Source organism: Rhineura floridana, chromosome 3, assembly GCF_030035675.1.
Source record: "Rhineura floridana isolate rRhiFlo1 chromosome 3, rRhiFlo1.hap2, whole genome shotgun sequence".
Classification (NCBI taxonomy): Eukaryota; Metazoa; Chordata; class Lepidosauria; order Squamata; family Rhineuridae; genus Rhineura; species Rhineura floridana.
In genome coordinates this window covers 54,006,712-54,031,351 of record NC_084482.1, presented here as the reverse complement: position 1 = coordinate 54,031,351, position 24,640 = coordinate 54,006,712, and the positions used below count along the sequence as shown (strand labels likewise).

At 41.9% G+C, this 24,640-nt stretch overlaps 1 protein-coding gene across 5 annotated transcripts in view; it reads left to right on the top strand.

The window, feature by feature from the left end:
• Positions 1–23,673, top strand: part of ENPP7 (ectonucleotide pyrophosphatase/phosphodiesterase 7) — a 30,229-nt gene extending 6,556 nt beyond the window's left edge. For 3 of the 5 annotated variants that reach the window (XM_061615816.1, XM_061615815.1, XM_061615817.1), the window contains 5 exons: positions 2,377–2,522; positions 8,376–8,996; positions 11,487–11,712; positions 19,726–19,883; positions 22,910–23,673. In XM_061615816.1, coding sequence (XP_061471800.1) covers positions 2,377–2,522; positions 8,376–8,996; positions 11,487–11,712; positions 19,726–19,847 — 1,115 coding nt within the window. In that variant the 3' untranslated portion in view covers positions 19,848–19,883; positions 22,910–23,673. The other 2 variants (XM_061615819.1, XM_061615818.1) reach the window with 2 other exon arrangements.
• The last annotated feature ends 967 nt before the right edge of the window (positions 23,674–24,640 follow it).

Genomic DNA, 24,640 nt, shown 5'->3' with positions numbered 1-24,640 from the left:
TCTTTTAGGAAGCACATCCATCTCTAAAACAGCCTTCCCCAGCACGATTCCCATGAGAAGTTTTAGTTACAACTCCTATTAGCCCCAGTGAACATGAGCAATGGTCAGGGATGATGGCAGTTGCAATCCAAAACATTTGGTGGGCACCTGGCTGGGGAAGGCTGCTGTACACCAGCTCAAATGGATAACCACCATTTGGAGTCCATGTCCTCCATGCCTATGGTGCTCACAGCAAGGTGATACAAACAGTTTTTTAAATCAACTCTAACCATCTGTGAGATGGGGGTTGGACTTTTTTGGCCCTTAGGCAAAGAAAATATACTGCATCTGGAGAAAATGTTTTAGAAAATGTTTACCTCTCACAGAGATTCAGTTCAGCTAACAATAAAAATGTGGAAGAATATGAATAATACAAAGATGATGCTTCCATGTAAATAAAAGCTCTGCTGAAATACAGTGTATTTTATTGAGTGTGTTTCTTCCCTGATGCCAGTTTCCCTCGTTTCTTTCTGACTGCTGAATTCCAGTCTTCCTAGATCCATCTTCTGACTATCTTGTGGTTTATCAGAAACCACAAAAGAGGTGGGAAACTTCCGTGCTGTCACTAAACATCCAAGAGCAATTGTAGTTGATGGATGAAATAGATGTTTTCCCAAACAGTCCCTGAATGGCCAGTGTCACTGGGCCCAATGGATGATTAAAGCAATTATCCATGGGACTCATTTATAGCATGCTGTTTTAGGACAGGGGCCAACTTTGTCGAGCAGAGTTTTGGTAGTACTGAAGTAGCAATGATATCACCAAGGTGGACCTCACCTTATTCATGACCCATTATCTGAATCTGTAGTTGCATGGTCCATTATCTGAATCTATAGGTTCACCTGTTTTCTTTTATAAGAGAAATGCAGGGGTAGTGTATTCGGAGGTGGAAGGAGAAAATCTAAATAAGTAGTTGGCGTATGTGAGGGGAAAAGCAAAGGAGAAATAAGTGGCTGGTTGTTTCTAGAGAAAGGGAAATTGAAGGACCCTTAGACTATGGACAGGGAACGTTTGGCCCTCCAGATGTTTGTTTGCAAGCTTATAAACAGCTTCACAATTAAGTTACCGTTAAAATACAAAAGATTACAAACTTAGTGAATTAAAGGCAATAAACAATTTCTACAATTGTACAATTATAATTCCATAAACTGACTGGGTCACACTTTAGGAAAAGTCTTCTTAAACACTAGCCACCTAAATATGAGAACTAGGCATGTGTGTAATTTCAGTTGATAAATTATTCCAGAGGGCTGGAGCTGCAACACTAAAAGCTCAATTTCTAATGCATATTAAGCACATTTCTGGAGCATGCAGTACTCTTAACAGTGCTCCATCTGAGGAGAGTAGTTGCTGGGCAGGGATATATGGGGCAAGACAGTCCCTTAGGTAAAATGGTTCCAAGTTGTTTAGACCCATGAATGCTAAAAGGAAAACCTTGAATTGTGTCCAGCAGAATATTGGCAGCCAGTGCAGCTCCCTCAGCAGAGGTATTATATGGTGTCAACAGGATATCCTGGTCAACAACCTAGTTGCTGCATTCTGCATCAGCTACAGCTTCCAGGTTAAGCCCCAAGGGAAGCCCCACATAGAGTGTATATCAGAAATCCATTCTTGAGGTTACCAGTGCTAGGACCACAGTGGCAAAACTTTCGCAGTCCAGGACTTCAGCTCCCATCATCCCTCATTGTTAGCCAAACTGGCATGGGCTGATAGGAATTGAAGTCCAACAACTTCAATCTGGAGGGCCAAGTGTTCTTCCTCACTGGCCTAGACCCATTGCTGTGCTGGATTCTCAAAAGTCATGTCAACCCAAGTGTGGATACAAGAGTGGCAAATGAAACACATTCATGGGAATTATTTGGCATCAGTTTCCAAGGTGAGATAATTGTGATAACTTAACAGGCATAGGTGAGATAGTAGTTGTTCCATTGCAGAGGGCAAAGAAGAAACAGGGTTAAATGAGTCTGCCAAGAAGGACGTGTGACACTTTTATGCTAGCAACAGGCTACAAGAAGAATGTCCAGAATTAGGTCTGACCTGCCCCAGGGAAGGTTCTATACATGTTACCTGTCCAATTAGAAGGCAGGGACTCAATCAGGATCTGCAAAGTCGTCCCAGAAATACCCTAGGAAGATCATACAGTTTCCCAAGGCTTGAATGCTCAGCAGCTAAGGGCTCTGGAGGCTTTGGCCTCCTGCTGTCTTCAAGAATGGAAGGGAATCAGGCTCAGGGGGAGGTCTTCCAGAGTCCAGCAGGCAAGACAAATGGCTATGCACCCTTCCATTTCTACTAGCAGATAGCTTGTAACTAATTCCAAGCTCAATTCTCCCTTGTCAGGAAGGTACATTGAGAACCATGGAGTGATTCACAACATGTGGTTCAACGCCAGCACTGGACAGAAGCTTCCTTATTATAACACACAGGGAATGTCTGCCTGGTGGGATAATGGCAGCCTCCCTATCTGGATCACAGCGCAAAGGCAGGTAAGCCATAAACCCATAACACTTCTGGGAACTATCAAATGCCTTGAAGGCATCTAGTGATATCAGGGCTGCCTTCATTTTTTTATTGGTAGTCTCATAGACTATGTTTAACACTCTTTGAATGGAGTCCGCTATGTTACGTTGTGGAATGAAACCCACCTGGTCTGTGGAGATACATTTTCCAATAAACACATTTAAACGGGCTACCATAACTGCAGATAGTAGTTTTGCGTCTATATTGATTAGGGCTATCAGCCTATACAAGCCTACTACAGTGGGGTCTTTGCCTGGTTTCAATATAATTACAAGCCTGGAGTGCTGCCATGTTTCTGGTATTCTCTCTCCCCCCCCCAATGATATGTCATTGAACAATTAGTGAGCCACGGTGTTAGCTCATTACTGAAGGCTTTGTAGAAGTCCCCCAAGAACCCATCAGGCCCCGGAGATTTCCCAGTTTTGAGTTTTTTTATAATACCTCTCACTTCGTGTTCAGAAACTGGGCCTTGCAAAAATTCCCTGTGCTCCTCTGACAGTCAACATATCTTAGTAGCACTTAAGTAGTTTTCTATAGCACTAACGTCAGGTCTATCTGAGGAGTATAGGGAGGTATAGAAATTTGTGAACTCCTGCATGATGTTTCTAGAGTTTGAGTGTAAATCCCCGTTTATTGTATATACCTAATATGATATTTCTTGAGTGCTTCCTTTGGAGCGCATGGGCCAGCAATTTAGAGGATCGATCCCCAAACTCATAATACTTACTTTTGGTGTAAGCCATTTGAGCATAGATTTTCCCCGTCTCTAGGTGTTCTAAATCTGAGCATTTTGCTACTAATTTACTATAGACCTTCTTGGATATTTTTTAAAATGTCATCAATAATGTCTATATCTTTTATTAACACTTCCCTTTTGCTTTCTCGTATTTTTCTCAATCTAACCCTCTCATTAATGCAATGGCCACGTGCCACTGACTTCATCATGTCCCATAGTACATGTGTTCCCATGCCTGGAGTATCATTCTCCTGGAAGTAATGCTGAATGGCCTGTGTAATGTTGGTCCGAGATATTGCATCAGCTAGTATCTCTGGAGGGAAGTACCACCTTCGAGATCTCTTGGGACAATCTGCCAAGCAAAAGTCTAGCAGAACTAGCACATGATCAGACACTGTGATGGTATCAATGGCCAAATGTGAAATCATGGGGTATAGGTCTGTTGTTGCGAATAGGTAATCAATGCGTGAAAAAGACTGAAACCTGGAAGAGAAGAACATGTAATCACGTGTGGTAGAGTGTTGCTCCCTCCATATTTCTATCAGGCCATAATTGTTGAAAAAAGTTTTTAGTCTCGATCCTCGTTTTGTAGATTCCGCTATGGAAGTGCTCCTATCGATGGTTTCATCTAAGTATGCATTCATATCACCTCCCAGGATTGCTCCTTGATTAAAATGTTGCAAATGAGATGTGTCTTTTATAAACTGTTCTTGTCCTGTTTTGGGGGCATAAATGGAGCCTAACATTAGTTGAAGCGGACCGAGCGAGCTTCTGACAAATATATAGCACCCTTGTGGGTCTGCCAGAGTGTTGGATGCCGAAAAAGGGCACATCTTGGCCAACAGTATAGCTAAGTCCCCTGCCTTGGAAGTGCCTGGAGTATGATACTGGTCACCTATCCACGGGCTCTTTAGCAATTTGGCTTTGGGCTTGTGATGTTGATGAGTTTCTTGCAATAGCACTATGTCTGGTCGTTTTCGTTTGAGCAGTGCTTCTATTTGGGCCCATTTCACTACATTGCCAAGGCCATTGACATTAAGTGACAAGACTCACACGTCCAGAGATTCTTGCCTAAAAATCATAATTCCTGCATCTGGTGAGCACTTTCATTCAGAGTAACAAAAAATGCTGCATCTCTCCACACTGCATCAAGAACAAAGATGAACCGAAGAACCACTAAACTCGGTTCCAAACTAAACTTGCTATGCCTAGCAAGATGATACCTGCCTTCTGAGCAGGTATCGCAGGCCCGGTTGGGGACTCGACCTGCATCTCTAGGCCTCTCCCAGAATAATGGGGGTTGTATGTTTACTTTTATTTATTTATTTATTTATTAAAAAACTCAATAAATTTCTCCCAACTATGGGACAGTTGGTATCTACGGTTATAAATTGTCACATGAAGGCAGCTTTATGATATAGATGCAATAGTCTTTCTTGCCTATGCTGGAAATAAAATTTATCAGTAAGGGCTGCTGTATATAGATGGGGCTATCAGTTCTTATTTTTCCCTTCCTCGTTTCCTTTGAACCTGACATGTAAGGCTGTTATCTATGTTGTCCTTATCTATGTTGTCCTCGCTTCCCGCCCTTGGATTAACCATTTGGGGTATAGCTACTTTTAGGTCCGTGAGCAGGTGCTCAGCTTGGGTGCCCTCTGAGGCCGATAAAAACTTTCCTTTGTGCTGGATGATCAATTTAAAGGGGATCCCCCATCTATAAGGGATTCCTGCCTCTCTCAGAGCTGCTGTGTATGGGCGGAAAGCACGACGTCTTTTTAGGGATTCCAGGCAAATGTCCTGGAATACTTCTATGGGAGTTTCTCCGTATTTAACTTCCTTTAAATTCTGTAAGGCCTTAAATACTGCTTCTTTAACGCGGTATCTCTCGATTCTTATTATTATGTCTCTAGGGAGGCTGTCAGGCCTTGATCTTTGTCTAGTCACATGGTGAGCCCGTTCAATATCTTCTAGTGATATAGTAATTCCCGAGTCAATTGAGTCAATCCATTTTACTAAGAAACTAGGCACATCCACCCCTTCCTCTTTTTCGGGGATCCCACATACCCAAAAATTCTTTCTATGCTTCCTATTTTCCTGTTCTTCCTGACAGAGCGCAATGTCAGCCATCGCCATTTTGACAAATTGGAGCTCAGTATGGTTGTCAAGGCCCATTTGCATTGCCTCACTTGCCGTTTTAGCAATGTCCAAAATCTGGGCAGACATATTTTAGTTTCTAATGGTTGCAGAGCTGCCCCCCAATCCACCATTAAAGCCTGTCTGAATTTGCCAATTTGCAATTTGGTGGTTCCCGAGTGCGAATAATTGGTCAGTTGCCTGCTTTGGATGTGGTTGTACTCCCTCTGAAAGAGCAGGTTCGTCATCTGGGGGAGCTTCTGGATCCATCTTTGTCGCTAGAGGCTCAGGTGGCCTCCGTGGCTAGGAGTGCCTTTTACCAGCTTTGGCTGGTAAGACAGCTTCAGCTGTTTCTGGACCAGGATAGCCTGACCACTGTTGTCCACACCCTGGTAACCTCCAGGCTGGATTACTGTAATGTGCTCTATGTGGGGCTTCCCTTGAGGATCTGTCCGGAAGTTGCAGCTGGTGCAAAATGCAGTGGTGAGAGTGCTCACTGGGGCAGGGTATCGCCAACATGTCACCCCGTTGCTGAAAGAATTGCACTGGCTGCCCATTTGCTACCGGGCCAAGTTCAAGGTTCTAGTTTTGATGTACAAAGCCCTATACAGCTTGGGACCAGGACACCTGAAAGACCATCTTATCCCTTATATACCCAGTTGATCACTGCTCTCTGCAGGTGAGGGCCTCCTGCAGATACCATCTTATCAGGAGGTCTGTTCTGCACAACATAGGAAACGGACCTTTAATGTGGCAGTACCTACCCTGTCGAATTCTCTCCCCTTAAATATTAAACAGGCGCCATCTCTGCTATCTTTTTGGTGCCTATTGAAGACCTTCCTCTTTCAACAAGCCTTTTGAGTCCTTATCCCAGTCTGCTTCTGTGTTGGAATTGCTTTTTAATGTTTTTTTTAAAAAAATTAACCAATGTTTTTAACCTTTTTCAAAAAGTCTTGAAAGCTTTTTTAAAAAATGGTTTTAAAGATGGTTTGTTTTAATGTATTTTAAAGTCTGTTTTTATGATATTTAAAGTGTTTTTACTGCTTTTGTTTGCCGCCCTGGGCTCCTGCTGGGAGGAAGGGCAGGATATAAATTATATAATAAATAAATAAATGAATAACTGAAAAGAAATCATCATCATCTCATGTTGTGACATGGAAGCCTATGTTCTATGCACATGATTTATGGCTGCAATCCTAAATACATTTACTAGGAAGTAAGTCCCATTGAACACAGTGGAGCTTACTTTTGAGTAAATATGCACAGAATTGTGCTGCTGCTTTTCTGGGTTTGCAGGTAAATTCGGAAAGTATGTCAGTGGAGGCAAACAACAAAGGAGCAGAAGGATATTGAGGCTTGGTTTGCACATCATCATCATAAGCCAAAATATAGCTTACCTTGACTGTACAAGTGTGCTGGCTTCTGGTGAAGAGCTTGCATCTGCTTTGCTCCTTCCCAGGTTTCTTAGGTAAGCAAAGGGGACAATAGTTAAGCCAAGGTTTGGCTTAGGGTGTTGTCTGAACCCAGATCATGGCTAAGGTATCTCCTCCTTAACCACGACCTGTAATAATATAACAAACTTTGGCTACAGACCATGGAGGAGAGACCATAACCACAATCCCATGTTCAGAGTACAAGAGTCATAAAATCATAGAATAGTAGAGTTGGAAAGGGTCTATAAGGCCATCAAGTCCAACTGTCTGCTCAATGTAGGAATCCAGCTTAAAGCATACCTGACAGGTGGCTGTCCAGCTGCCTCTTGAATGCCTCCAGTGTTGGAGAGCCCACCACCTCCCTAGGTAATTGGTTCCATCGTTGTATTGCTCTAACAGTTAGAAAGTTTTACCTGACGTTCAGTCGAAATCTGGCCTCCTGTAACTTGAGCCCATTCTTTGTGTCCTGCACGCTGAGATGATCTAGACGAGATCCTGGCCCTCCTCTGTGTGACAACCTTTCAAGTACTTGAAGAGTGCTATCATATCTTCCCTCAGTCTTCTCTTCTCAAAGCTAAACATGTCTAGTTCTTTCAGTCTCTCCTCAGAGGGCTTTATTATTGCACTGACAGCCCAGGGAGGAGCAAAGTGCCTGCGATCTCCTCCTCAAGAGCCAGCATGTGGCTAGAACAGGGAAGGGAATAGGCAGGAGGACGTAACAATAGATGTGGTGCAATGCAGCATGAGCCATAGAAGTGGAGGGGGTAAGAGAGGGCTAGAGGTTCCCCACCACCACCATGATCAGGCAAAAAGACTGCTGTTGTAGTCAAGGCTGATTTATGATCTATAATCCTTAATTTGAGCAATTACTAATTACAATTACTAATTAGATTTCATTCTTGGGGAAAAATTCAAGTACACATATTATTGTGATGCAGTCATTTCAACCATAATCAGTGTGATACTTACCATTTTATTGTTTGCCCATTAAATCAGCAGATGTAAAAATGTGACTGAAAAACAGGCAATGTTTATCATGTCCTGACCACCTCAAGTCCCTGCTCCTCACCTTAGAAGCACTTATGGGGTCCCTGAAATATTGAATATTGAATTTAGAAGTGCACAGAATATTCAGCATCCAGAGAACCCCAGCTTTCTTTTTTAGGGGGAAAAGTCAGCAAATTTGGATTCCTTAGTACAAAAAGCTTTTTATTTTTAAGCACACAGCCCATATAGCCTTGTTGGGTGTAGGAAAGGGAGCTATAGAATTCACTGAAGCTCTGCCCATTCACATCACTGGATGCCATGGCAAGCCCTGCCCTGCCCAGATTTGTGCTGGGCTTCAAGGCTTCACCATATACTGACAACAATGTGTTTCCAAGGCTTTCTCTAAAACTATGAGGGCTAGAAATTTAGGGTGCCCATTCTGCGCCCAAGGCCAGGGAACCTGTGTTTGCACCATCTGCAGTCCTGTTTAATATTTTATCAGTGTCTAGGTCTATTATTTCTCATCCTAGGGTTTGAAGACAGCATCCCTCTTTTTCCCTGGGGGGAACGCCACCTATCAAGGAGAACAGGTGAATGTGAAGAAGGTAGAGAAACTCTTTCACAAGTATGACAATGAGACCGAGTGGAGGCAGAATGTTGACACAGTCATGAAGTGGTTCCACGAGGACGACCTTGACTTTGTTGCCCTATACTTTGGCGAGCCTGACTCCACCGGACACAAATTTGGCCCAGAGTCCCAGCAGAGGAAAGACATGGTTAGTCAGGTGGATCGGACAGTGGGTTACTTGAGACAGAGCATCAAGGAGAATGGCATGAGCTCAAAACTCAACTTGATCATCACATCCGACCACGGCATGGAAACAGTAATCAAACAAGATGAAATTCACCTCCTCAGAGTGGCAAACTTCTCTTTCCAGGACATTCAGTTTGAGCTGGTAGATTATGGACCAAATGGGCTACTGCAACCAAAGCCAGGGAAACTAGAACAGGTTTATGAAGCCTTGAAAACTGCTCACCCCAAGCTCCATGTATATAAGAAGGAGGAATTCCCCAGGAGATTCCATTATGCCAACAACACACGGATCTCACCTCTCGTCTTGTACAGCGACCCTGGCTATGTAATCCATGGGGTATGATGCTTTCTACCCCTTAAAGGGGCACTTCCTTCTCATCTCACCTCTTTCCTTATTCAGTTTTCTGCATGAGAAACACAAGGAGTCTATTTAGGAGGCAAAAACGGGGAGGGAGGCATATACAGTGATATTTTGTTGCCTTTAGTGGAGCCCAAATGGCACCGTGGCACTCTCTACTAGGGCCAGCACTTGAAAAAGTCTTGCTGCACAGTTCAGACACCAATTCCCGTTTTCATCTCTCCCCCTGATGGTGCAATGTCACTCATCCTGCTGTGTGGCAGGGCTTGTCCTAGTCACATATGCTATCTCCTGGTGCTTCTTGGCAAAGCAGTTACCTAATTCTGCATGTTTGTAATCCCTCCTTCTGATTTTCCCCTGAGCAAGTATATGTATCCTGAATACATCCTGTCCTTCTAGTGATATGTGGTGGTGGAATCACTCCAGAAGTTTGTTTGGCAGCACTTTTTGCATGCTGCCTTTCCTTTTGAAGAAAAACAGACACAAGGTAGGAAGAGAGTCACCACTTCTATGCCTACCACCAGGCCCAAAATTCCTAAGGTTGCCTTTGAACCGAGCTCTGTTGGGAGTTGTATGCTCCCACCACCTGTCAGAAGCACCCCAAACCCATTCTGTTGACCAAGGGAACTAAGAGGAGGAGCTAATTTTGAAATCCTGGTTCTTGTGGGAAACCTTGGATCAGGAACATATAATTGTCTAATATGAGAGCCTCTACCATTTTATCTAGCAGGAGCACTGCATGTTGAACAGGACACCTAACCCTAGTAATTAATTATGGTGATATGCACTTAATATTTATGACCCCTTATTTTTTTTATAGTGGAGGTATGGATGTAAATATAACAGGTTGACCCTTCTCATGGCAGGTATACAGGACCAGATGGGTCAAGTACATTTTTTTATAAAAACAACTTTAAATTAGGTCTTTTGTTTAAATCAGACTTTTTGAGGGGGAAAATCTGTTATAGTAAATGTCTTTTCAACATGTTTGTATCCAGACCATTAAAAAAAAAACACGTATGGTCCCTTAGCTAATATCATTTATCAAACATATTGAGTTAGTCTGTTCTCTGTGTGTGTGTTTAAAACACACTGACTGCTGAGATGAAGCATTTGAAACAGCACAATAAGTGCTGTATTTATTATTGTGGGCTTCCTTCTGGACCCAGGGACTAGCAAGTCATCAGAGGGGTTAGAATCCAGAAGAGGCTATCTTGAATATCAGAGTTTATATGGGTGGCTTCATACTTTTATGTTCGCCAGATCTTTGCAGTTTTAAAATTAAGAATGCTTGGGATGAAGCATCTCATTCAGAAGGCTTTCCATCTCATTCAGAGGAACTATTTTGTCCATTAACTAGCAGCCTTTGCTTACGGACAACAATTACAGCCCATCCTAGGCATAATTACTCAAACGCAAGAACCACTTTGTTCAGTGGGCCCCACTTCCAAATAAGTGTGCAAAGGACTGCAGCCTTACAGCACAATCTTATGCATGTTTACTCAGAAGTAAGCCCCACTGTGTTCAACGGGGCTTCTTCCCTAGTGAGTGTTTATGATGGCAGCTTTAGTCTTCAGATAAGATCTTGCTTGGGAACCTTACATGTTTATAGAGACAAACAGAAATCTGTCTCTTATCTGCCGTACACCTAGACTGCACGGCCAAAGGTTATGCTCCTAGGTTGTACAGAGGCACTTTTAACTGCAAACCAATACATTTGGTTACAGCTACAAGTTAGTATGGATGCTTATTCAGGAATAGGGTTGACAGGCTCAGGGCCTGAGGCTGATCCTGTATCTTTAGGAGAAGAGAAAGTCAGCCAAGTGCAGGTGTTCTTGCAACACTGTAATGGGAAAACCACCAGGTGAAATTCTCCCTTCCCCCTGCACAATTGTTAAAGATACAGAAGACCTCTTGGTTGCCAGGCCAGGCCTCCAAATAAACTCTTCTAAGAAGGTTTTTAATATATATTGAACTTTAAACTTTGTTAGAAGAGTTGAGTTGCAGCTAGACTGGTTTTATTGGAAGAACAGGCTCTTTTGAAGGCAACCAATTACTATTGCTCACTACTCTCTGTGATTTAAATCAGTCCACCCCAATACAAGAATATGTGCAGGGCTGGCCCAAGACATTTTTCTTCTTGAGGTAAAGGACAAAGTGGTGAGATGGTGCCTTCCTCTATTCCACGTACAGAAGTCAATCAGAATGGCAGCTGAATCTTGCTTTGTCACCAATGACAGGGCAGCATTCTCCACTGCACCTGAGGGCAGAAGGTTAGCTTATGGGGCTCAGAGCAGAGCTCAAACATCTCACTACTGCTTCTCATCTCATTCTGCCTAATGGCAGGGCCAGCCCCAATATGTATTACAGCAGAAGAAAATGTGCTGCACCATTGCTTTGTTATTTTTTATTGGGAGGGGGGTACCAAGGCAAAAGGCACAGTAAGTTAGCCTTCACTTTCTTTTTCAGAGAATCAAAGTGCAAATCAATAAAGGGGAACACGGCTTTGACAATAACGATATGAACATGAAGACCATATTCCGAGCTGTGGGACCAGCATTCAAGAGAGGACTGGAGGTGGATCCTTTTGAAAGTGTGAATGTTTATGCCCTCCTTTGTGAACTCCTGAAGATCACACCTGAACCACATGATGGATCATTGAATGTCACACAGCACATGCTGGCCAAAAATGCAGGTAAACTTTCAATCGTGTAACTACTAAATTGATCAATTAACTGATTTGGTCCAAACTGATAATTTCTGATGAACAGGTCGGTGCTGTGGAATTTCAATGACATACTTAGATAGTCCTGTAGACCAGCCTTTTCCAAGCTGGTACCCTCCAAATGTTTTGGAGTATAACTCCCATCATTCCTGAACACTGACCACGCTGGCTGGGGCTGAGGGGAGTTGGAGTCCAAAACACTGGGAGGGTACCAGGTTGAGTAAGGCTGCTTCACCCAGACCGTGAAGTCCTAAAGAGCATGCTCTTTTCTAGTCTTGAATAGGTGATAATTAATGTTAGTAATACTCAGAAGCCTATTGATTTTGAAGGATCTACTTTATCAAATATTGGACATCATCTATATACATGAGGATCAGTAATCACCATCCTTTACAGTGGGCATGCAGAATCTGTAGCCCTTCAGATATTGGGCTTTGATTCACATCAGCCACAGCCAAAATGGCCAATGCTCAGGGATGATAGGAGTTGTAGTCCAGCATCATCTGGAGGACTACACACACACACACGCAAACAAAATTTGCATTTGCTTTCAAATGGCAGACCCTTGATCTGGCTTTATTTATTTTTATTTCTTTATTATTACATATATTTCGATGATTCAAGATGGCTGCGAGACAGTGAGTACAGTGAAAATCACTGCTCCATAGCCCAAAGTAAATTTTCAAAGGAAAGGATAACTGAATAAGAGCTACTACATCTGATACCGATATCATTTTTATATCTTTTTATTTTACTACTCTGCTTTTATTCTTAAAATTACCCGCTACATGAAAGCTGAGAGAAACTTGGCAGAAGTAGAATCCTCCGACCGTAAAATAAACAAACAAGATAAGGAGACCTTGTACTTTGGAAGCTAGGACAAACTGATGATAGTAACAGAAAACAAATAGAACTATTAAAGTTTTTAACATTTTAAACGCACCAGAGTCGGACTAATTAAATGACAACAATCCTTGCACTTGATTGGGCTAAATATGGTTCTCACCAGACAAAAATGCAAAGACTTAGGCATTATACCGGGTAAAGAAGATATGCAAATGGCCTCTGGAGGAAAGCAAGCTAAAATCACTTTTTACTACCAGTCGAATGAGAATGCAACCAAGACAAAAGATAAAGCAGAATCGAAAGAAAATTTGATCCATGAAAATTTAGTTACTGATTGGGATGTAAATAACTTACCACCACTTAACTAAGCTAACTCTATGCCATCCAGACGCTTTATTAATAATGGCTGAAGATTTTAATGCCAGAGTGGGCCCATCGGATGAAACTCTGTTCACTAAATATCAGATGGCAGCCCCCTCCTTGGATGGCCCAACTCTCATGCCTACAAGACAAGCAAAAGACAGAGGCACTAATTATACAGGTCTCTGTCTAATGCAGATGATATTTAAACTAAACCTAATCCTTCTAAATGGACGTACTCTGGGAGATTTAGCAGGAGAGTATACATATCTCTCATCTAGAGGCGCGTCTATAATAGATTTAGGCATTGTCTCCCAAGAACTCTATCATCTAATTGGGAGGTATGCGATCATAGATAGGCCTGAAAGTGACCATTCACCTGTAAATATAGTGCTGAAGTGCGGAGAAGGTCAAATATATGCAAACCCTGCAAACATTTCCAATTTCCGACTGTGAAATTCGTCCGAGTAGACTTAAATGGATACCTAAATTAGAAAAGGAGGCCACAGATAGATTAAATGCCCCCAATAGTCTGGCCCTAAAGGAACTTATGCTTTCAAATAACCAGTCGATTGACCCTTATTATCAATTTCAACAGCTAATAAAGAAGCTTCAGGCGATCTTCATGCCAAGTACAAAAAAAACCCGAAAAATTGGACACAAAATTCCAAATCATGGTTTGACCGTGATTGTGTAGAGAAAAAAAAAATCTAATTGCTACTTTTAAAGCATATAAGCAAAATAGGTCCCAAGAGTTACTACAGGCATACTGTAAAGCCAGGAGGCAGTACAAACATTTAGTTATTAGAAAAAAGAAACTAGAGTTGAAAGAAATATGGCATCGCCTTACTTATGCCTCCAAGTTAAAAAATTCATCTCTATTTTGGAAACTAATAGCGAATAATTGGCCAAAAACTTATACCAACTTGGATTGCTACATCTCTCCACAAGCATGGGAAAATTACTTTGCAAACCTATATATGAATGATCTAGATTGCCATTTTCGATATAATGGAAATACGATGAATGTACCTGAATGGGAACCCGTCACCGTAAATGAAATCTTAGAATTGATATCTAAATTGAAATCAAATAAAGCTCCAGGACCAGATAACATCCCTGCAGAAATTTTTAAAACTAATGCGATATGGTGGGCCCCAGTACTTGCAACCCTTTTTTCTCATATTGACCATACTATGCAAATACCTGGGGATTGGGGTATGGCCATAATTGTGCCAATATATAAAAAAGGCTCACTGTTTGATCCAGCCAATTTCAGACCAATAAGCCTATTAAATATAATTAGCAAATTATATGCTGCCCATCTACATAGCAAATTAACTACATGGACTGAAACCGAACATATTTTGGCACAAGAACAAGCAGGATTTCGGGCGAGCCGTTCAACTATTGACCATGCCCTCATCCTACAACATCTGGTAGAGAAATATACTGAAAAAACTAGGAGCTCTCTATATACTGCTTTTATAGACTTAAAGACAGCTTTCGACTCAATATCTAGAGCCAAACTATGGGAAAAACTAGGCAATACTAATATTGATACTCGCTTGCTGCTATTAATACGAGGGCTTTATGAGAATACTTATCTCCGGGTCAGATGTAACAACAAAGGTCATTTAACAAACCCTATACCCACATACAAAGGAGTAAAACAAGGCTGTATATTGGCTCCGCTTTTGTTTAACATCTATATAAATGCAGTAGTCAACAGTTTAGCAGCAGTTCCCTCACATCCCCCAAGACTAGCGGAAATCCCAAGGCATATATTATTATATGCAGACGACTTAGTACTAATATCGAGAACACCCATTGGCTTAAAGCGCTTGCTATTTGCTTTGCCGGGTTTTTGCTTAAAACAACATCTTATAATAAATCATGACAAAACAAAAGTTATGATTTTTACAAAAAATAAAAGAAGGTCGAATCATCTTTGGCGCTTGAATGGCCATTTAATAGAACAAGTAGTAGCCTTCAAGTACCTGGGGATAATTTTCCAATCATCTAATTCCTGGCAATTACATACGAAAATGGCAATCTTAAATGCGAAAAGAACATCGAAAGCTTTGTTATCCTTCTTCCATAATAAAGGAGGACAGATTATACCTGCAGCTATTAAAGTGTTTGTGGCAAAAGTAATACCACAGTTGATCTATGGTACACAAGCCAATACTTGTTTGAAATTTACATCACTTGAGGCAGTGCAAAACTCTTTTCTTAGGTCTATTTTAGCAGTTCCTCCCTGTGTCCCAAATTTCATCCTAAGATTAGAAACAGGATTACCTTCTATAGAATCCCATATCTGGTGTCACAGAATCATCTTTTGGTTGAAATTAATATTTAACCCGGTGGGATTGGCTCCCCACACTTTAAGTGACAGTTTCCAATCTACATGGAAAAAGATGGTATCAGATAAAATATTAACCCTAGGCTTCTCTATTTCAATTATTTTAGCTATGGGCTATATAAAGGCCAAGGTAAACATCCTACAGCGGGTCAGAGATATTGACTACCAACAACATCTGATGTTAGTTAGGAAGCATAGATATAATATCAAACCCTTGGCTCCTATGGCATATCTATCCAATCTCACGTTACCTAAATGGCGCAGAGCATTTACATTGGCAAGATTCAACATCTTACCATCGGTGCTGTTAGAGGGCAGATTTTAAAAAGTCCCATATAATGAAAGAAAATGCCCATGTGGTAACGATGAAGTAGAAACAGTCATGCATGTTCTATTATATTGCCCCTTCTATTGTGTCCTTAGAGACCAGTTAATTACTCCCATCTTAAACTCATTTCCCGGTATAAGTGATATATGCTATGTGGACCTCCTATTGTCTGACCAATCCATCGCAATAACGGAGAAAATTGCCAAATTTTGTGCCGTAGCTATTCAACGTAGGAAAACTCTGGTATTTTGAACGTGACAACAACTTTTTAACTTGATCTGAATTGTTTTTAAATAGTCCATGTTGAAGTAAATATTTGTATGTTGGAATATTTTGATATTTTTGGTCTGTGACCGCAATAAATCTACTTACTTACTATTATTACATTAATATCCCACCTTTCCTCCAAGGAGCTCAATGTGGCATACATAGTTCTCCTCATCTCACATTTTTATCCTCACAACACCCCTGTGAAGTAGGTTAGACTGAGAGGCTATGACTGGCCCAAGGTTACCTAGTGAGCATCATGTTAGAGTAGGGATTTAAAGCAGGATCTCCCAAGATTCTAGTCTAGCACTCTAACCACTACACAACACTGCTCTCTCCAACCACTAATATAACAGATTTTGACTGAACATCAGGAAAAACTTCCTAACTGTTGGAACAGTATGACAATGGAACCAACACTGGAGGCCTTCAAGAGGCAGCTGGACAGCCACCTGTTGAATATGCTTTAAGTTGGATTCCTGCATTGAGCAGGGGGTTGGACTAGATGGCCTTATAGGCCCATTCCAATCTACTATTCTATGATTCTGCGAACATAATATAGCACTGTCAATGTAACACCATGCTTATATCAGTATATAATGGAAATGTAGCAGTTAACATATCAAAATAATCTAATTATTGTATTATATAAGTAGAGAAGACAATATAACAATAGTCAGAATAATCTAAACTAGTGAGGAATGAGATTTCTGAATTATTGTATAAATTCCTGTTTCATTATTAATCATCAATTAATAGATTATTTTATTTGTGTGTGTTTGATTTAGAGCATAGGAAAAATCCAAAGCAGTGTTTTAGCATGGAAAATGTTTTAAGGAAGTATGCTTGATTAGAATCGAAATTAGAAGCTGCTGATGTGTCAGTGTTGAAACTTACTTAATAGATATAAAATAATGCAAGGCAGCAAAAAGAAAGAAGTAGTAAAGAATGCTGAATTGTCTATGTACATTTGATATTTTCAGTATAAACATGAAGAAATAAAGGCAGACCCGAACATGGCCAGGAGACGAGGCCCAAACATAGCCAAGGGGCTAGCCCTACGAATGCAGTTTCATCAGTTATAGGGGATAAGGGGTTGGGTTTGACCCTGTCCGGTTTCTGATGTCAAAATGGTTATAAAAAGCTGTGCTTTTCCTGTGATTGGCAGAGTTTGGTTTGCACCTCCTCTCCCATTAGCGCTGTTGGTTTACGTCTCAATAAACTCTGTTCTCTGGAGCACCTCATTTTGTCTGGAAAGTTTTCCCTTCCACACCAGGGGTGGGGAAGCTATGGTTCTCGAGATGATGATGATGATGATTTATATCCCACCCTTCCTCCGGAAGAAGCCCAAGGGCAGCAAACACAAACAAAACAATTTAGCAAGAAAAAGAAAAACATAGTAAAAACTGTTCACACAATTAAAAACATTCTTTCATCAGTGATCTTTGGTTTGCCAGGAACAGTCCCCTTCAGCCCTCAAATGTCTGGGTAAACAGAAATGTCTTCAAATTCCCAGACACACCGCACTGTGGAGGGTATTTCACAAACAGGGAGCCACCAGTGAAAAGTCCTTGTCATGGGTCAGCACCAACTGGACAGAAGTTGGGCTATAATTTCTGTCATCCCTGACCATTGGCCAAGTTGGCTATGACTGATGGGCATTGGAGTCTAACAGTATCTGGAGGGCCATAGGTTCCTCAGCCTTTATTTAAGCTAGCAAAACATGTATTTGAATTTAAATATTTAAACTTTGTTACTACCAATGGGAACAAATACACTGTGCTCACATGTTCAGGATAGAGCCCATGGGTCCTGGGTATTACTGATTGGCATTTGAGCTTGGATACTTTTGAGACCATTTCTCTGTGGAGAGGGTAGCAAGTTACTTGGCACTCTGGGTCTCAAGCAGCACCTCAAAACTAGTACAAGCAGTTATGCCTCACTTGCTCTTTCCTTGGGCATTAGAAATGCTAACCCTTGACCTCCAAACACCTCTTCCTAAGCTACCATCAGCATTGCATCAGTTTCCCCTTTAGCAGAGATTCTTCAAGAGACTTATCAGAAATATTAGGAATTCATCAACTACATGGAGCCAAGGCACTAAAAGGTTGAATTCACCATCATTCAAACCCACATAAAACAATACACTTAGGCTGTAAACACACTAGTCGCCAGATCAAAGTGTTTCCATTAGCCACTCCTGGAGGGGAAATGGGTTGATCTGCTGATCAATTGCAAAATCTCTTTGAAGCTGAATTAAAAAAACTCACACACACTCAAGCTGCTCCCACCAGGTTTACAGTAAAAAGGGGCGGGGTTTGACTAGGGCGTGTGCCTCTGTTTTCAGAAGAGAGAGGTGGAGACACTGGAAGCGGCGGAATAGTGAGTATGTTTCTACCCTCAGAATCCTAGTTAAAGAAAAGCAATTACATTTGTTTCTAAGCAACTTACCGTATTGGGGTTGGGATACAGTGGAAGTGAGTACACACAGATATCCCCAGGTGTTAAGATTGACAGAGGAGGCCCTCTTGGTAGTTCTACACCCTTAGAAGTTCGAGAGGTGGTGGCCTGGGGGAGGGATTTCTGTGTGGCAGCCCAAAAACTGTGGAACGCCTTCCCTACACAGGTGCCTCTAGCATCACCATCATTGTTCAACTTTAGTTGTATGCTGAAGACACACCTCTTTACCATGGCCTTTGACCACTGAAAAGTAGTTTTGTGATCTACCTGAAAATAGTTAATTAATGTATGACTTTTTGTTGTATTTGAGATTGGTTTTAAACGGTATTATCTGTGCTGTTGTAACCCGCCCTGAGATCTTAGGGGGAGGGGGAAGGATATAGTAAATGGAAATAATAATGGCAGTAGTCGTAGTGGTGATTAGGATTGCAGCCTCAGTCACTCTTCTTTTGGCCTCTTGTAAGCAGTTACAATGATCACAGCAGCTGCCAAACATGCCCATACCGTTACAGATGTTTTATCCTCTATCAAAAGGAGGAACTGATTCACATACTAAGTTCTCCATGTGAATACATCCCCAGGGACTGTCAGAATACTGTACACATCAAATTAGGCATAAATGAATTGATTCATCTTGCAAGGCATGTGAAAATATCTACTATGGGCCAATTCACACCACTGAATTTCTTCCTGTGGGATGCACTCAGGAATATGGAGAAAGCTTAAGGGGAACCAGGTGGTAGACCCTGTGATCCAGCACTATCTTATGATCAAAGCTCACTTTTCCCAGAACTATCACAGCATGGCTACCCACGTACACAATCCAATGAACATGTTCAGCAGTGTAAACTCTGTGTGTTTTTTGTTATGGGCCAAAGGCCCAATTTACATAGCTGGAAGGGTAACAACACTGTATGTACATTGAGCACAGGACTGCACGTGAGCCTACCACCAGGTACACAACATAACATAATCCTTACATGATGCACCACCCTTGATTTCCTGATGGGAAAGAGTGCAGAAACCGGCTATGTACCTGATACATATGTGGTGGTGGGTCTACCGACTCATTTGACATATTCAGCCTGGACAGCTATGTTTTTGTTTAAACAGTGACATCTAGTGAACAACCTTATGTATTACAGCTTACTTCTTTGGAGTGAAAATGAGACTTTTCATGCCTTGCAATAAAAGTAAACTCAAAATTGGTCGTCCACATTAAGAAATCCCTTTTTACCTGGTGCTGTCTTTCTGTGAGCTGCAAGGGGCTAGAAAATCATTTATGCCAACTTTCTGCAGAAGATCTCTCCTGTTTGCCTAACATAGGACTCACAAACTGTGCTGTGTCACTTTGCAGCTTTCTGCGTTACCAGGACTGGTATGACCTCTCCTCTTACCACCTGGAAACTGGCTTTGGTGCTGAGCATAGGTGCCTTCCTGAGATCCATGACTGGGATTCCTTGTGGTGTACTTTTGTAAGGATATTCTCCAGCTTCCCAAGAAGATGTCAGCCAGGTTTGAAGAACAACTGTGTTCATAATATAGTTAACCACTGCTACTAAAAGACTGTCATCTTACAATAGCTCTAGCAGATTCTGCTTCCCAGACACCACTGGGAGGCTGATAGCTATCCAGGAACATTAACTCTCAATTAGCCAGACAGTTTTGCAAGCACTTTACTACAGGAATATGCAGGTAAATGGCCACTTGACAGTTCCTTCAACGGACTGGAAAGGCTGCCTGTTGTCACATTCTATCAATGCAGTATGTTCCAAAAGCAATACCTGCAGGCAAGTGTGCAGCTCCTAGGTCCTTCCTTCATTCTCCATCAGACTGTGGCGGAGGTGTCTCTTTTACTGTATTGGAGGTGAAGGGGTTAGGTAGAAGCGGGATGTGATGCTGCTTAAAATCCATCCCATTGCCCATTTCAAGCTCACAGTCAAACACCTTTAACTTTATCACCTAGCTTGAATGTCATTGGAATGTTGGATCAAAGAACGATGGCCAACTCAGACTTTACAAAATACCTCCAGGGAAATGTCAGGTACTGCTGACCTCTGCCCCATGAGGTGAACTACATAACTGCAGCCTCTCAGGGACAAACCTTCCAGATCTAGACTGGCTCTAAACCACCCAGGTTGGCCACTGAGCCCTCCTGGGCAAGAAGTGGAGGGCTTCCTGGATCAGTGCAGTGGTGCTTTACTTGAGCAACAAGGCCTACCTGATCACTGCTGTTTCTAGTCTTAGTCCTGCTTTCTGGCTTGTTCTGACTGCTCTTTGTTTTAGACTCCCAGTTCTTGGCTCCTGACTTGATCCAGACTGGTGCCCGTGGCCTGGCCTTGATAGGAAAGCACTTCCGTGCTTTGCCCTTCCTGTGCGCTTCCTGCAAGGCAGATCTGGCCAGCCCCTGATGGAAGCAGGATGCAGGACTAGACTGATCCTTGCTCTGAAACAACAGCAGGGCTCTTCTTGTGTTCTAATAAGGTAGACACAATGTGCAACACATCATAACTCAGATACAACACAGTGCGGACAGAGCAGGCAGGCCTATAGGCACTGAACCCTTTACAAAATAATAATCTAAAATCACAACCAGGTGTTTGGCATGGAAGAAAGGATGGAGCCCATTGTTGAGATCCTATGAACACCCTTTTTATATATAATAAAGCATACATAAAATGTATTTAAATGGCCCAAATGTCTGAATTTAATTCTAATGTCTAATGTAATACTGGTTAAATTGCCTTTTCTACATTTAGTTTTTTGCTGCCTCTGACAAGGAGTGACAGTCAAAGCGTGTTAGATGTAATAAGAGTGCTTTTGGAAATAAACCATGTTATTTCTTCAGCTTGCTTCTTGCCTTTTGTTTTTTGGGGGGATTCCATCCTCCCCCTCCACACACACTCTCTCTCTCCCCATTCCTCCTACCGAAGAGCTAATTGGCAGGATTCCCACTTTTGAAAAGTGACCCGCTTACGTGCCACTCCAGCGCCTGGACTGGGGATGCTTATTGCAGCAGCCCGGCATGCGTTCACACATATTCATACAATGGAAAGCAGACATAAGATATCACCACACACAATCCATTTCTGTTTCAAGATGTTTCCTTTTATCTAAAAATATTATAATATGTGAAACGCATAAGAACAGTAAGTCAGGACTGAAGGCTATAGCTATTAATGCAGTGTTCTTCAACTTGGGTTCCCAGATGTTGTTTGGACTATACCTCCCATGATCCCTTGACCAGTGGCTAAGCTGGCTGGGGATGATGGGTGTTGTCCAAGAACATCTGGGGACCCAAAGTTGAAGAACAGTGTACTAATGGAAGCACTAATGGAGGCAGGTCCGTTAGACTGAAGTTGGTGGAGCAGTGCCCCATTTGCCCCTTTTCAGCCAGCCCTCACCTGCCTGCCCTCCCACCCACATCCAGTCTAGGGGGTAGCCCTGACTGTCAGCTTCCTTCTCAGTTGCAGTGTTACCTTTGTAGAACTCAACAGGAAGGAGAATGGGGACAAAACTAGAATTAGCTAGCCCCACCTATCACTGGCTCTGGCTCCACCAACTGTTGCCCTTTCTGCCCTATCAGTCACAATGGGCACCAGCCACCATTGCTTTGAGGGTAATTGGATTTTTTCAAAATTCCCAAGAATGACCACACCATCCTTCTATACAACACACCCATCTGTATCAGCTTGTGAAGGCTCCTCCATTGCTGCTAAGTAATATGGATGATGCCAGAAGCCTGGTATTTAGCACTCGTAGGCTTTGAAGAAGATGGAAGAGGCTTTCCTCTCATTCTCATCTTGATTGGTGGCTACATTATGACATCACAAGATGACCAAACTCTGCGACAAATGCAGTCACAACTGCTGTGCAGTACAGTGATACTGGGCAAGGAGAACATTTTTCAGTGCCTTATTTTTCCATAGAAAAAATTCCATTTCATAAGTTCATTAGCAACAATAAATGGATGTCAATTGCACATAAATATTAAGCAAGCTTGGCAGTTTCAAGTTTTTAGCTTTGTTTACGAAATAGAGGGAAAATAAAGATAATTCTCTAGGGCATCAGAAAATTTCCTGATGCAAATTATCCTGTGTCGGTTACAGTAATTTCCATAGGATTTTCCCCAGACATTTTTCCAATTCAACATTTTCTGGAAAACCTTTGCCACTGGTACAATATACAAAGACATTGGGGGGGGTCATTGGTGCATCCTCCACACTTTCAAGTTCAGGGGGATAGAATCCATAAGTCCTACCACTACTAAAACATTTTCAAGGAGACAGTTGGGAAGTGGTATAAAAGCAGTTCTCTTCTACTGTATATATTTTAGACTTTGACATTCTCTTGAATGGAAGAAGCACAGAACCACTATTGGCTGGAAAAAGGCTTTTAATATATATAGACCATAAAAAACAAATCAACACTAGTTTGAATTGTGTCCCAAAACCATTCACCAGAAAAGACCTTGGTACATAGGTGAAGTGATACAGAAGAAAAGAATAATATCTCACAACTGCATTTTTTTGTCTTCACAGTGGAAATGAGTGTTACAGCACCTAGACAGCATCTGAAGGTAATCTCAGTGAAGAATAAAACATACACTTGAAGAAGCAGCTATCAGCACCTATCAAGTAACCTCTCTGTTGGATCTGTATTCATCACTTACTCAGACAAGATCGCTGCACTCGCAGGCTTGAATGGAAACAACTCTTTGGAGTGGTTGTGTCTCTGAATGTGAAATGGCTCTCAGTCACACCAGCTGCTGACTTCTATTGGCCAGAGTGTTTTTTGTGTGAAAAAAAATTATGAGCGGCATACCAACATCATATCTTTCTAAATAAGGGAGTTTTCCGTGCCTCAGCTTGCCTTACACACAAAACAGTGATCGCAGACCAGTTTGAATGATTAACAGGAGTGATGCTTTGTGGTACATTCATGCAGAGTGTTCTCCAAAGAAAATTTAATATGGAAACAGATATTGTTTTAGTTTGAAACAAAGTTTTAAAATGGCCCTGTAGCCTTGTAGAGTACACAAAAATAATTTTCCTATAGTTCTGATACTAGAACAGTAGCAAAAGAAGTACATCTATCATATTTTGTCACCAGTGTACCCTAAGAGGCATTCAGCCTCAAATCCTCAACTAGCCTGGTACAGAAATATCAGGACTGTTTGCTGTATGAATGAATGGATTTATTTCGGTCATGGACCAGCCAAACTGTTTGCTGTAGCATTTTGCAGCCTAACAAATCTTGGAAGACTCTTGAACATTTCTTCTGTAATTATATGGTTAAAAGAGAACCTGTTTGCTTTGTTTTCTTGAAGTTTTCTTGCTTGTGTGAAAATGTGAGTTTGTCTTTTAGCTTTGAAGTCTTTAAGGCATGTCCAACCAGATTTAAAAATATATGAATATATTATTATATCAATAATATAAAATCCAGTTCACAGCTTCTTTCCTTGGTCACACTGGAATTCTGGTACGGTGTCATCTAAAAAAAATGCAGCGTGACCAACAAGCAGGGCAGGCAGCGCGCTGCTGTGCACATTGCCTGTCTACCTCCACTGCTTGCTAGTTGTCTTCGCCACGACGAAGGTGGCCAAAAAGGAGATAACCAGGATGAGCAAAGGAAAGGAATAGTCTTCCGCACCCACTCCAGGGTTTGAATTCACAGATCCAGCACTGCTGGAATTTTATGGAGACACTTACGGGAGTGCAACCAGGGAAACAGTCGAGGTCTGAGCCTGTCCCTACTCACACGGGTAATCTAAGTAGCAGGGGATGCGGCAAGTTTTGCTCCCACCTCACCTGTGTCCCCAACTGCAATCCCCTTCCATTGTCCCATTAGATTATCATTATAATCAACTAATTTGGGGGAGAAGGGGGGGGAGGATGCAATTGGGGACATGACTGAGGTAAGGGGAAGCTCTGTCCCCCATTTTACATTGTGGTACCTCCAGTGTCCCAGTGGGAAGGGCAGCTTTTGACCCTACTTAACTATATGCTAAATGCAACTTTAAAAAAAAAACTTTCTCTCTCTTACACAGACACACAAGTCCATTTTCCCCACCGACATCTATGACAGAAAGTAAATATGGTCTGTCATGCTGGGAGTCATTTCTCTCATTAAGAATGTACGGTTCTGGTGGTGGTGGTGTCTTTTAAAGAAAAGCTCTTGCTCTTGGATGCTGGTAGTCTACAATTCTGTCATGCTTTGGACCATCAGCAGTGTTATCTCAGTACATATCGTTCATCTTCAGATAGCAGTCT